Consider the following 13,916-nt stretch of genomic DNA (forward strand, 5'->3'; position numbering starts at 1 on the left):
TTCATCTTGTTTTGTCATAATGCATTTTACCATTTCAGCCATCTATATTCAATAGTTTAAACCATAGTTTTTCTTTTTGGGTTTTCACTCGGTATCCGGTATTTGTATTAGGGCGTCGATTAATCTGGATTGTAGTGTGTAAGGCCCATTAAAGGAGGAAGCGTTCACTATTCGGATTTCTTTCATCCCTAGTGCTCGACCCCGAGACTTCTGGGTGGAGGGATCCTATCTATCCGACCACATACCCTTAGTGGTAAAATCATAGACTTATTTCTCAAATTTAAGTTGCTTTATGTTTTACTCCCTGTTTTTAGGCACTTATTAATGTGTGGCTTTCAATGTGAAGAAAGAGTGATCTGCCTCATCTAGATTGGAGGGCTCCTAATCAGCTAATCTATTGTCAGCCAAACAATAAGAGTTCAAGTAGGAGGTAGAGTTTGTGAGGACATAATTTCCTGTGATAAAAGGATATTTTATTACTATATGATGAATCAGATGCCTTTTGACCAACATATGCATTATCTCAAGTGTGTGAATCACCAATCCCTTTAACTTGTGCTAAGTGCTAACTATCTCAATCTTTTCTTATCCGTTTATCTTTTGGTGTTCACCTTTATTTTCTTTTTCTTTCCCCTTTTATTAAATAATTAGCTTCACGTGTGTGAGTTTGCTTATATTGTCGGTTTCAAGTTAGGCTAGTAACTTGTCGGTTTCAAGTTAGGCTAGTAACCAAAAATAAAACTGGCCAGTTCATGATAAATCTTTAAAAAGTATATTTTGTTGAGAAAATTGAAACGAAAATTGAGTAACATGGTAGGAGGAGATTCATATAATCGACCCCAATTTGTTTGAATTTGAGATATAATTATTGAGATGAATTTTTCATACGAATTATTGAGGCATAGGATTGGCCATGCCACAACTAGAATTCAATTTCATACAATAGTTGCTCGAATTATGACTATTTTAGCCAGTGAGCTGTTGAGCTTTTGTGGTATTTCTCTTTTTTTAATCAAATATCCTCAAAGAGACATCTCTTATTATATTTCTCAGCTTACATTTTTGACCCCTTTTTTCGAGCAAGGATATGGTCAAACCAGGGAAAAAAGCTTGTTAGAACTTAGAAGTGGCCTTTGCAGCAAAACGAATAAATTAACATTAAAAGGTACAGATTATGACAATTGAGAATATATTAATACTAATAAATAAAGGTTAGGTGAAATTTTTTATTTAAAATAAAAATATTAAATATTCATTTTTCTTTTGTTCACAGGATTATAACGCACAGACAAGGGGAGTAATAATGAAAAGATTATTGTACACGAATTACTAAATTAAAAAGGCATTTTTGCTTCAAATAATTCATCCATGCGTTGCTAATATTGCCCATGTATTCGTATTTCACTTTCTATCACAAATAAAATACTGCTTCATATATTTTCTCATCGCTTAATACAAATAAATATTTAGTACCGTCAAATGAAATACTATATTAGTTATTCATGAATTATCTTTTATATTGTCAACCAAATACTTGCAATTAGGATTAATTACTCTAAATTTTTTATTCTCCATTCGATATTCAATACCCGTTCTAAGAACTGATTAATCTCATGTTCCTTACCAAAAATGACTCTATTTCGGGTGCTCCAACCATAGAGGCTAATTTGTTGGACTCTGTACGGTAGAATTGATTTTGTCATTTGGTGGAAGAAATAACAAATGGTAGCCACTTTTAAGTATGGCTATTTAAAGATATTCACATTTTACAGTGTATTTAAAGATTACCCAATTTCGCTCAATCTTCAGGACACGACGTCCTAGAGTTTAAATCTTAAAATTCAAACTTCAGGATATCGTGTCCTAAAGTTCGTAAATTGTGTTATGAAGTTCGAATCTTATGTCCTGAATTTTAAATTTGTAGTTCAGAAATTCAGGACACTTAGTTCTGAATTTCAAATTAGCAGCTCAAAAATTCAAGACATTAAGTCCTGAATTTCCAAATTCAAGATACTTAGTCATGAAATTTGGATAAATTGGCTAATCTTTATATACATTGTAAATTGTGAATATATTTTAAATAGCCGGCTTAAAAGTGACTATTACTGCACTTCACCCTATTTGGTGTCCGGTACTCACATTGAGCCCAACTAAATCCGAATTCATATAGAAAAATTCTTCATTGGAGATAAAGTGCTTCATAATAAACACGGGTAGAGCTAGCCTTCAATATACGAGTTCGGCTGAACCCAATAACTTTGGTCCAAATGCTATACTTGTCTTAGGAAATTTATTTAATATTTACAAATAAAAAGACTAGAATTTTGAATCCATAAACTTCTAATTCTAACTCCACCCGATTAAAAATAAAAAAGTACTTATTACAAAACTTGTTGTCAGTGGCGGAGCCACCTTACAGAAACGGTGTCAAATAATACCCCTTTGCAAAAGAAATATTATGTAACTAGATAAAAAAATAAATTATATATAAATATATTATACATTGACTGACTCTAAATTTTCTAGTATGTTTACTTTTATATATTTTGACAATTTATGCCTTGTTGCAACGCACCATATCACAAGCTGCAATAAATAAAACTAAAACAGCGCACACCTTCGCAGACGAATATTTTCATTTTCATTTAACAAACTGGTCCTCCACTATACATATATTCTACAAAAACCTTAAGCCGCAAATTTTCATTATAGATCAGAAATTTGAAGCCGGAGAAAATGGCGATAGGGAGCTTAGCAAGAAGAAAGACCACAACAATTTTATCTTCCAGATATCTCTATAGCACATCCAAATATTCATTTTCTCTCAGCAGAAATTACTCTTCGGGATCTGATGAAAACGACGTCGTCGTTATCGGCGGTGGACCTGGCGGCTATGTGGCGGCGATTAAAGCTGCACAGCTTGGGCTTAAAACTACTTGTATTGAGAAACGTGGTACCCTTGGTGGTACCTGTCTCAATGTTGGTTGTATTCCTTCTAAGGTAAAACATTTTTACTATTTATTTTGATTTTCTTAACAATTTTGTAGATCTATTGATTTTGCTATTGCTTGGTATTACGATTCTGTTGATTTTTGCGATAGTATGTGACAATTCAGATTTTAGTTATGTATTTAATTAACGTGAAGACGATTATGTCGATTGAGAGTATTGTGCTATTGAATATCGAGCTTAAAATACGTTCTTTGCAGTATTCTTTTTGTTAACTTGTGAATTACATTTCAGAGCGTTGTCAAATATCAGTTTGATATTTTAGGGATTAAATAAATGGATAGTAGATGTTTCTATAATATGAGCTTTGGAAGCGGATTGAAAACTTCGTATGGTATAAGCCATTTTCTATTGAAAATATTTTCCAGGGAAAATATTTTCCTTGTTGTGTTTGGTAAGCTAAAAATATTTTTTGATAAAACATATAAAGTAGTAGTATATTTATTTGATGATTTTTTTTTGACAAAACGCATATATTAAAGATTAATAATAAAATTAGCAATTTAGAAAGTGTTTTGTCAAAATTTTGCGTATTTAAGAATAATAGTAATGTCTAAGTGTAAGGTAGAATAAGTATGAAGTTAAGATAGTTGAAAAGAGGGAAGTTGTTTCATTTGATGAAAAATGTCATAATCAAGGAAATGTTATACCATCTTTTGAAGTACCACTTTTAGAAGTTCTATTTTTGAAAGCATCGTAATTGGTCCTCCTACAAGGTGGAGGTGATGGAATTGGTTTTCTTCCTTTTCTTTAGCTGCAATGCAATAGAGGCAAACTTAACTTTTCAATCAAGTGTCAAAGCCCACCCATACGGAAAAAGGAAAAATAAGAAAGACCGCCAAATAGTGTAGTAGTATGTAATTTCTGACTATCCAGCTGTGAGATGTTAATTATATATTTTTTGGTTGATAAAAGAGAAAGGAAACTGTAATTGTCTCTAAAGATGTTGATATTAGACATATGCTGCATAATGAATGATATGTTATTTTTAGTACTAAATATGATTTGCAATTTCTACTTAAACTAAAATTAAGTTATTTTATCTAAATGTGAGATAAGATAAAATAAAATAAAATAAAATAAAAGCTAGAAGTAAATTGAGTGATATGAAAGTATTAGAAGGGGATATTGGAAGTACTAATTTCCACTTGATGAGTTGATTTGTGACTTGCATATAGAAGTAAAGGTACCTTGCATAATCAACAGTGAAATTATTTTAGTTGATGAGCGTGATATTGTTCTTTGAATATGAGTAGAAGCAGACATCAGTTGTGGGAAATTACTGGAAGGCTACTGGATATTCTGATTTTTCAATTGATGAGTTGACGTCTAATAAAACAAATTGATGAGTTGACTTGTAACAGAGAGAATTATAGGTACCTAGGTACTTTGTACTTCAAACTTATTCATTTTTCGTAAATTTAAAGTTTAAAATGTGGCAGTTCTCCTTTCAATAGTTTTAGTGATGTTAATTAAAGATCAAAGTTCTGGTTGATCTGCCATAAATGAGGTATACTATGTTGATGTAGATTTTGATCTTAGTGAAAGCTTTATCTTGCAAATACTTAGTAGACTTAACTTTCTCCTATTTTTCATCAAAGGTTTGAAGGTTAAATATTGTTTCCAGTGATTGTGCATTCTTCCCTTGGTTTTGGCTGCTTAGCAAGACATATTTTAAGTGATACTTTAAACTGAAGTATATGTGCACAACTTTTCCCATATGGCTAACTCAGTCTCTTTGATGCCCTTCGAATGTGACATGCTTGAGGCTTCTCCTGCTCAGTGTTCTTAAAAGAGAAAATCACAAAAAAGTGACATGGTCAATGGGGCTTGAAACGAAAAGTGAGAATTAAAGTGCATGCTTCTTTGAAGTGCACATTTCTCAGCTTTGCCCATGAAGAGATAACCCCTCGCTTCGCAAATCGCTTCATCACTTTAAGTGACAAACTGATGGCTTTTAATAACATTGCTCCTATTGTGAATCCAAAGACTTAACTTCCCTGGGAGACCATTTTGATTGGAAATCATATATAACCTAATGTGCAATAGGTTAACCATAGTTGTCCATAGGGTGCATATTTATCTTATGATCTCCACTTTTCTCCTAATAATGCTAAATTATAGAGTTATGCTCTAGTAGGTTGCTAGTTGTCATTCTGTTTTTGTGACATCATGCACTTAAGGTCATTCTTCTGCATTGTAAGTTAACAACGGTGCTCTGAAAATAAATTTGGTAGAGTAGTGCTTGAGTTATGCCTACATATCTTGTCAATGAGTGTGCTCGAAGCTTTGTGGTCAGCATTTGAGGTAATTCTTCATGTTTAGTCTTTCTTCTTTTCATGTGTAGGCACTTCTTCATTCCTCCCACATGTACCATGAAGCTCAACATTCATTTGCTAGTCATGGTGTGAAGTTCTCTTCTGTTGAGGTAGATCTTCCAGCCATGATGGGCCAAAAAGATAAAGCTGTGGCTAACCTAACACGAGGTATTGAGGGTCTATTCAAGAAGAACAAAGTGAACTATGTCAAGGGCTATGGCAAATTCCTTTCTCCTTCTGAAGTTTCTGTTGACACTGTGGAAGGTGGTAATACTGTCGTTAAGGGGAAGAATATTATAATTGCGACTGGTTCTGACGTCAAAAGTTTACCTGGTCTAACCATTGATGAGAAGAGAATTGTATCATCCACCGGAGCTTTAGCTTTGACCGAAGTTCCAAAAAAATTGGTTGTTATTGGTGCTGGCTACATAGGCCTTGAAATGGGATCTGTCTGGGGCCGTCTTGGCTCAGAGGTGACTGTTGTTGAATTTGGACCTGATATTGTTCCAGCCATGGATGGTGAAGTTCGCAAGCAATTCCAACGTTCTCTTGAGAAGCAAAAGATGAAGTTCATGCTTAAAACTAAGGTGGTGTCAGTTGAGACTGTTGGCAATGGTGTGAAGTTGACCCTTGAACCTGCAGCTGGTGGTGATCAAACTACTCTTGAGGCTGATGTTGTTCTTGTTTCTGCTGGTAGGATTCCATTCACTTCTGGGCTTGGATTGGACAAGATAGGGGTTGAAACTGACAAGGCTGGTCGAATCCTGGTCAATGAACGTTTTGTCACTAATGTCCCGGGGGTACATGCGATTGGTGATGTCATCCCTGGGCCAATGCTGGCTCACAAGGCAGAGGAGGATGGTGTTGCCTGTGTGGAATTCATTGCAGGAAAAGAGGGTCATGTGGACTACGATTTGGTTCCTGGTGTTGTTTACACTCACCCAGAGGTGGCTTCTGTTGGGAAAACTGAAGAACAAGTGAAGGCACTTGGAGTTGATTATCGCGTAGGCAAATTTCCTTTCCTTGCAAACAGTAGGGCCAAGGCAATTGATGATGCTGAGGGAATCGTAAAGGTACTTGCTGAGAAGGAGACCGACAAAATCTTGGGTGTCCATATTATGTCACCAAATGCAGGGGAGCTTATTCACGAGGCTGTCCTGGCTTTGCATTATGGAGCATCAAGTGAGGACATTGCTCGTACATGCCATGCACATCCAACAATGAGCGAGGCTCTGAAAGAAGCAGCCATGGCCACTTACGACAAGCCCATTCACATATAGAAATAGTGTCATATCCTTGTTTTTGTTTTTCCTCTGAGTTCTTTGAATACTTTGAGCTGATTTTCTAATCGCCATCTCATCACTCAAGTATATCTTGAACAGAAATTTCCTCCCCCTTCTCTCTTAATTTGGTAAACAAACAACCTACAAATTAATGTTTCTCTTCTGCATATTCATATCTGTAATAAAAGACAGGAGCTATATGTCGAGTTTACATTCCATTCATTTGAGTTTCGTTGAGTTTTGATCAGCGTTGAGCCATTTTGCTTTATTGAAATTTATGGGGCTTTCTTTCCATTTAATGATGCTCTTGAGAGTAGGATATTTAACTTGATAAAACAGACTCAGTAATGTTTTATTTGTTAAGGGAAGCATTTTCATTACCAAATATTCAGGGGATTACTCATTAATTTGTATAATTATTCTCCTTACATGTACTTTCAAAGAACTTTGCATGGATGAGGTGCCATTTCAAAGATGGACAGTAACTTTCTAGTTGAATCTCCTTGTTTTAACTCTGCATAAAAGGAGTCTCACTGGTATCAAACTATTGAGAGGTGATTGTTGCTTTGTTAGCCAATTGTATACCATCCCTTGTTCCTTTTGCCCTTCATTGTTGACATGGATTCTTGCAATAATGAGTATACTGTGTCCAAATTAGTCGAACTAGTAAACTTCTTATAACAAATGGTTAGTACAAAAAAAGAGTATATTGTGTCAAACAGAAATTTAATGGTTAAACCAGTTTATCTTTCTACTTAATTGAAAAAGGGATCATTTGGACAACCGCAAGTCATTTAGCATGGTTTGTCCATCACCATTCAAAGTGCCATTTACTGCTCTCTCTCGTATTGTAGGGGTAAGGCTGCTTACATCCTATCCTCCCCAAATCCCACTTATGGGAATACACTAGGTTGTTGTTGGGTTGCCTTTGAGATTTGTTCACTCAAAATAAATAATCTTCAGTGAATCGCAAGCTAAAAAAGAAAAAAAAAAAGAGAAAAGGAAACCTGCGGAAGCTATCTAGAGCAATGATCCATGGCACTCATGTTGCCCATGAACAATGAATGTGTTCTCCCTTCTATGTAAAAGGAGGTAATGAAAACACTTAGAATCTATCGAGGATAAGAGACCCCTTATCTTAAACCAACTACATAACAAATCCGAGTTTATTAATGCGCTTATGCTGTTCATCATTCATTCCCCCGTTTAGAGAAGAAAGAGGAGTGTTCTCCCTCGAGATTGTTATAACAATATAAGTTTAAACAGTTCAAACTGACCATAAGTCACTCGTGTTGGCGGCTGTCAAGTGAGATAATAGTTTCAAACAAGCAAGACACAGACCTTCAGAAAAGTTTGTCATTCTTACTGGATTTCAGTACAGCAAAGTAAATATCAGAGTAAAACTGATCCCTATCAGTTATCACCAAGTGCATCCATTTGTGAAACCACTTCAGGGACCGACTTTCTCTGGTTTGTAGTCGATGACAAGGACTTTCTCCAGCTGAGGAAGCAATATATTTGCATATTCAACATGAGTCGGATGATCTATATACTCTGCAATACCTTCTGTACTGTCGAACGTTGACTCAAAAACATGAGTGAAACCTTGGTGGAAGTTCTCTATGCTCACATTCTCACCCCTGCAATAGTGACACAAATTACATTTCAATACTTGTATGAACTTCAATAAATAAAATGCCACTCCATTTTGATCATGAGAACAAGCAGGAGTCATTACCAAAGTGTCTCAAGGCTAGCATTCTAATACCTCATAATATCCTTTTTGCCCAAGTTCCTAGATATAAAGCCTTAGAGCTTTGTCACCAGAAGCAAGCCAAAATATTACCTCCGCATTCTTTTCCACTAAGCAAATATCAATCAAAATTGAGTTTAATTCAGCAGGATAATCTCTTAAAGTTCAGAGTTTATATGTGCAATTTTTGGATGAGGCGCAACTAATAATGGATCCTCAATACTAGGTTTTTATCTGCGGCACGGTTCGAACCCGTGATGTGCGCCTAGCCCAGATATCATGAGTTGTGCTCTTACCATTAGACCAAAACCATGGGAGTTCATAAGTGGAACTTTAGTGTCATAACTTCCGTGGGAAGTGAGCAAAGCTCATCAAGACAAGTAGAAGCTGAACATTTTTGGCTAGGAATGGCAATTAGGCAGGAGGGGGAGCCTTTGAGTAAGGCAGGGCGAAGTGGGAAAGACCACAATTTTCGTAAACTCTGGAGGAAGGGACGGACAGAACAGGGGTGGGCGAGTTACATATTATGAAGGTCAGTTTTGCTTCTCAGCACAAAGTCACAAAACCTTATTATCTCCTGACAAAATGTTGTGATATCTAGATGTGTAAATAATGGCGATCTTTGTGGGGTCATTTTCTTCTATTCAAATTTGTCGACATGGAGACCACTATGATACAACCCACAGGGAGAACCACACCCCAAAAGCTAGCAATTGAGGTGGGAGAGTCCAAGGCCATATAAACCCCATATCAGCACATTGCAATACCGATGTGGGACTCAAGTCCTATACCTTACAATGGACCATAACACATTGCCTCTTGAATGGTAGGTGACCTTAACAAATATTTTAGAAGTAGCGGTTTACTAGCTTGACGTCGCCGGTTAATGTTCCATCTAACAAGTCATAACCTAATAACTGACATAAATGTGCTCTCCAACACTTGATCTATAAATTGTAAGTTTTTTTTTCCTGGATCTACATCCCAATCAGCTAAGTACTACAGATCTTAAAAAAATTTCTTTTTCAAATTGACCTTCAACTTACCAAAATCAATACCCTAATGAAAACCAAGAATGCCAAAGTTTCTATTTTTCTAAAGATAAGAACCAAGAATGTCAACATTGAACCTAAAACACACACACACAGACACACACACACACACATACATAAAGAGGGGTTGCTCCAATGTTGTTTAGTAAACTAGAAAGAGAGAAATCAACCACAGATAAGGCAAAAAGGGGTTGAGCAGAAATGTTGAAAATTTTATGGAGGAGAGAATAAATACCAATGAAAAGCTTTCATGGGTTCAATGAGATTGACAAGATTAGCATATTGCTTAATCAGTTGGTCGATTTGGTCAGCTGGAATTCCATCTTTGAACTTGGCTAGCAATATGTGCTTCACCACTCCTCCTCCTTTAGCAGCATCCATCCCAAATTAGTGCCTGCTCCTCACTTTGACCGTTTTAGCAATAGGCGATAGGAGAGGAGCAATTTTGGAGTCAGCGTCTTTTGGTTGATTGTATTAAGTAGAGAAAATGACAAAAATAGTGTCTTATGTTTGAGGGTAGTATCAAAGTAGTCTAGTATTAAGTAGGAGTATATACTAAATAGTTTTGATTTTGTCAAAAAATAATACTTTTGGTCTCCATCAAATATTTACTGAACTCTCTTTGTTAGATTTGACGAAAATGTGAAAACATAAAGAAGATTAGCTGAAACTCACATTTAAAGGTATACATTTTTAGAATTTCTATTATTTGATTTATTTCTAGCTTGGTACAGCCTTTTGAACTGTAACTTTTACTATACTATTTTTGGTATTCTTGTGTCTAGTGTCAGAGGCGGATCTAATATTAGAAGGTGGGGTACCACAATTTCCTTTAATGTATATCTTGTAATGACTAATATACAGTTTGTTCGGAATATTTTTTTTTAATCTGGCAATTTAATAGGTATTTTTTATTTACAAATATAAAAATATTTTCCAGACCCTGTATGTGAAATTTCAATAGGTATGTTGTTGTTGTTGTTATATAAAAATACATCTCAGACATCAAGAAGCAAACATAATTATCATTTTAAAGAAGGAATCACATCTTTATTATAAACAGCACAAGTAAAATCAATATTTTTGCCAGGAAACTATATCTTTTTTTTGTAAACTAAAAATAAATTTGCACAAGTAAAATAACATCTTTAATAAGGGAATTACACCAATAAGAATAAGAAAAAGTAAGAAAATATCTTCAATAGAGAAATTATAACCCATAGATAAATGCAGAATTAGATAAACTACAAGATCCCAAAAATTAAATCATAAATCTCATATTTTTCTAGACAATGCTTGCGAAATATTCATCATAATTTAATAAAGAGATTTAAATTGTATTTAACAACCATAAAATACAACAACAACAACAACCACCCAGTATAATCCCACAATTGGGGTCTGGGGAGGGTAGGATGTACGCAGCCTTACCCCTACCCTGGAAGGGCAGAGAGACTGTTTCCGATAGACCATCGGCTAACGAAGGTGAAAGAAGCCTTGATAGCAAGTAATAGCAAGACAAATAATTAGAAAACTAAATCGAAGATAGCAACAGAGAATATAAAAGAGGTACCGATAACAAGTAATAGCAAGATAATATATTTAGAAAACTAAGTCCAAGGCAGCAAATGAGAATATGAACGAAGTACTGCTAGTAAACTATGCAATTACTGATGGCAAGTAATAACGGAACAAGACATGCGAATATAGCAAAACTAAGAAAAAAGGGTACCGTACTAGCACCAATACAATCGAACTAGAGAAGACAAAGGGGAATGCACGACTACCTACTAACCTTATACCCTAATCTTCAACCTCCACACCCTTCTATCTAGGGTCATGTCCTTGGTTAGCTCAAGTTGCGCCATGTCCCGCCTGATCAACTCTCCCCAAGACTTCTTTGGCCTACCTCTACCCCTCCTCTCACCTCCCAAGGCCAACCTCTCACATCTCCTGACTGTGGCATATGTGCTTCTCCTCTTAACATGATCGAACCATCTCAACCTTGCCTCACGCATCTTTTCCTCCACAGGGGCCACTCCCACCTTGTCCCGAATAACTTCATTCCTAATCCTATCCAACCTAGTATGCCCACACATCCATCTCAACATCCTCATTTACGCTACTTTCATATGCTGGACATGGGAGTTTTTAACTGGCCAACACTCGGCCCCATACAACATAGTCGGTCTAACCACTACCTTATAGAACTTACCCTTAAGTCTCAACGGCATATTCTTATCACACAAGACACCGGAAGCGAGCCTCAACCCTGCTTTGATAAGGTGTGTGACATCCTCATCTATCTCCCCATCCTTCTGAATTATAGACCCCAGATACTTGAAACTCTCTCTACTAGGAATGACTTGCGTATCGAGCCTCACATCCCTGTCCGCCTCCTGGGTAACACCGCTGAACTTGCACTCCAAGTATTCTATCTTGGTCCTTCTCAACTTGAAACCCTTAGACTCCAGAGTATGTCTCCAGATCTCCAGCCTCTCGTTAACGCCACCCCGTGTCTCATCAATCAGGACTATATCATCCGCAAATAACAAACACCAAGGCACCTCCCCTTGAATGTGTCGCGTCAATGAATCCATCGCCAAGGAAAACAAAAACGGGCTGAGTGCTGATCCTTGGTGAACCCCATCTCAACCGGAAAGTAGTCAGAGTCTCCTCCTGCTGTCCTAACCCGTATCTTAGCTCCATCACACATGTTCTGAATCACTCTAATATATGTTACAGGCACTCCTCTAGCCTCCAAACATCTCCATGAAACCTCTCTCGGGACTTTGTCATAGGCTTTCTCCAGGTTAACAACTATAGAATGGAATAAATTTATTATGTTATAATAAAAAATAAAAAAAAATTAAATTTCTATTGAGAATTAAATCTAATTTATAATAAAAAATAAATTAAAAAAATTAAATTTGATCTCAATTCAGAATTTCTATTGAGACCCAAGTTTTTCGATTTTGGAAAAAAAGTTAAACGATTTGAGATTAAGAGAAATGTATATTTTATGAAATTTTTAATTTTTGGAGTCTCTTTTTTGAGTGTTCTTGCTAGAGATTACAAATAAAATAATAGAATAGAGGAAAGAAGATTATAAAAAATTATAAACGACAAATAGAAAATTAGGAGGTGCCCAAAAGGAAATGACCGGGACAAAGAAAATAAAAAGCACATTGAAAAAGAAAAGTTAGACAAGGTTCAAGATAAATTCAAACTTGGATTTTACACACGAGAAAAGTTTTCAAAATATTTTACCAGTTATGGCACCTTTGTCTAGTTTGCGACTGGGGTGGCAGGATCAAATATTTAACCTTTGTTTAAAACAATTTCCTTAAAAATATTAGATAATTTTACCAACCTAGCGGGTGCCACCCCACCCCCACCCTAAAGGGTGGATCCACCCCTGTCTAGTGTAGTTCCGTGATGTATATTTGTAGGACTTGATGAGACTTTCTTAGTATTTAAGGTTGATGTCGTGCTATAATTCTGTGATGACCCAAAATGTCATATTTAAATTTAATAAGTAATTCTGTATTCTAAGACCTCGAAAAGCACTAATTATCATTTCTCGACTTGTGTAAGCAGTCCATAAAATTTTCCGGAAAATGTTTATGTGAAAAATGAATTAAAATGTGAAATAGAGCCTTAAAACTCAACTGAGTTGACTTTGGTCAACATTTTTAGCAAACAGACCCGGATCAGTATTTTGACAGTTCCGATAGCTCCGTATCGTGATTTAGGACTTAAGCGTATGCCCGAAATTTAATTTGGAGGTCCCTAGCTCAAGTTATGACTATTTAACGGAAACTAGTAATTTAAAGGCTAAAGATTTTCAAGTTTGACCACGGGGTTGACTTTTTGATATCGGAGCCGGAATCCAATTCTGGAAAATTGAATAGCTCTGTTATGTCATTTATGACTTGTGTGCAAAATTTGAAGTCATTTCGGATTCATTTAATATGTTTTGGCACGAGATTTGCAAATTAAAAAGTTTAAAACTCAAAGTTCGAATCGAGGTGTGAATTGCAATTTCGATGTTATTTAACGTGATTTTAGACCCCGAGTAAGTCCGTATTATATTACGAGACTTTTTGGTATATTCGTACGGGGTCCCAAGTACCCCGAGTGTGACTCGAATCGAAATCAGAACAAGAATTAGACTTAAGCAAAATCTGAAATTTTGCCTTCTGTTATAATCGCACCTGCGGATTTTTGACCGCAGGTGCGAGCTCGCAAAAGCGAGCCTTCCATCGCAGAAGCGGCCTGGGCAGGCTGGGCAAAGGTCCGCAGGTGCGGAAACTTGCACGCACTCGCGCGTCCGTAAAAGCGGACTTAGCAATCGCAGAAGCGGAAGGCAGTGCAGGTGCGCATTTTTCCTCCGCAGGTGCGAGGCCTCGCCTGGCATGCCCATTTCGCAGATATGAGATTTTTCTCTCATATGCGAGCGCGCATGTGCGAGCCCAGGCACCGCAGGTGCGGAAATGTC

At 36.3% G+C, this 13,916-nt stretch overlaps 2 protein-coding genes across 2 annotated transcripts; one reads left to right on the forward strand and one right to left on the reverse strand.

The window, feature by feature from the left end:
- Positions 1–2,568: 2,568 nt before the first annotated feature.
- LOC107803150 (dihydrolipoyl dehydrogenase, mitochondrial-like) lies at positions 2,569–6,832 on the forward strand. The gene is made up of 2 exons (XM_016626788.2): positions 2,569–3,000; positions 5,357–6,832. Exons 1-2 carry the CDS (start codon positions 2,737–2,739, stop codon positions 6,605–6,607), a joined length of 1,515 nt encoding a protein of 504 aa, XP_016482274.1. The 5' UTR covers positions 2,569–2,736; the 3' UTR covers positions 6,608–6,832.
- A 930-nt stretch (positions 6,833–7,762) lies between these two features.
- LOC107803152 (stress-response A/B barrel domain-containing protein HS1) lies at positions 7,763–9,926 on the reverse strand. Its single transcript, XM_016626790.2, has 2 exons — positions 9,651–9,926; positions 7,763–8,250 (listed from the first exon to the last, which is right to left on the reverse strand). The coding sequence occupies exons 1-2, from the start codon at positions 9,794–9,796 to the stop codon at positions 8,061–8,063; spliced, it is 336 nt and encodes a 111-aa protein (XP_016482276.1). The 5' UTR covers positions 9,797–9,926; the 3' UTR covers positions 7,763–8,060.
- Positions 9,927–13,916: the final 3,990 nt, after the last annotated feature.

Source organism: Nicotiana tabacum, chromosome 13 (genome assembly GCF_000715075.1).
Source record: "Nicotiana tabacum cultivar K326 chromosome 13, ASM71507v2, whole genome shotgun sequence".
Taxonomy (NCBI): Eukaryota; Viridiplantae; Streptophyta; class Magnoliopsida; order Solanales; family Solanaceae; genus Nicotiana; species Nicotiana tabacum.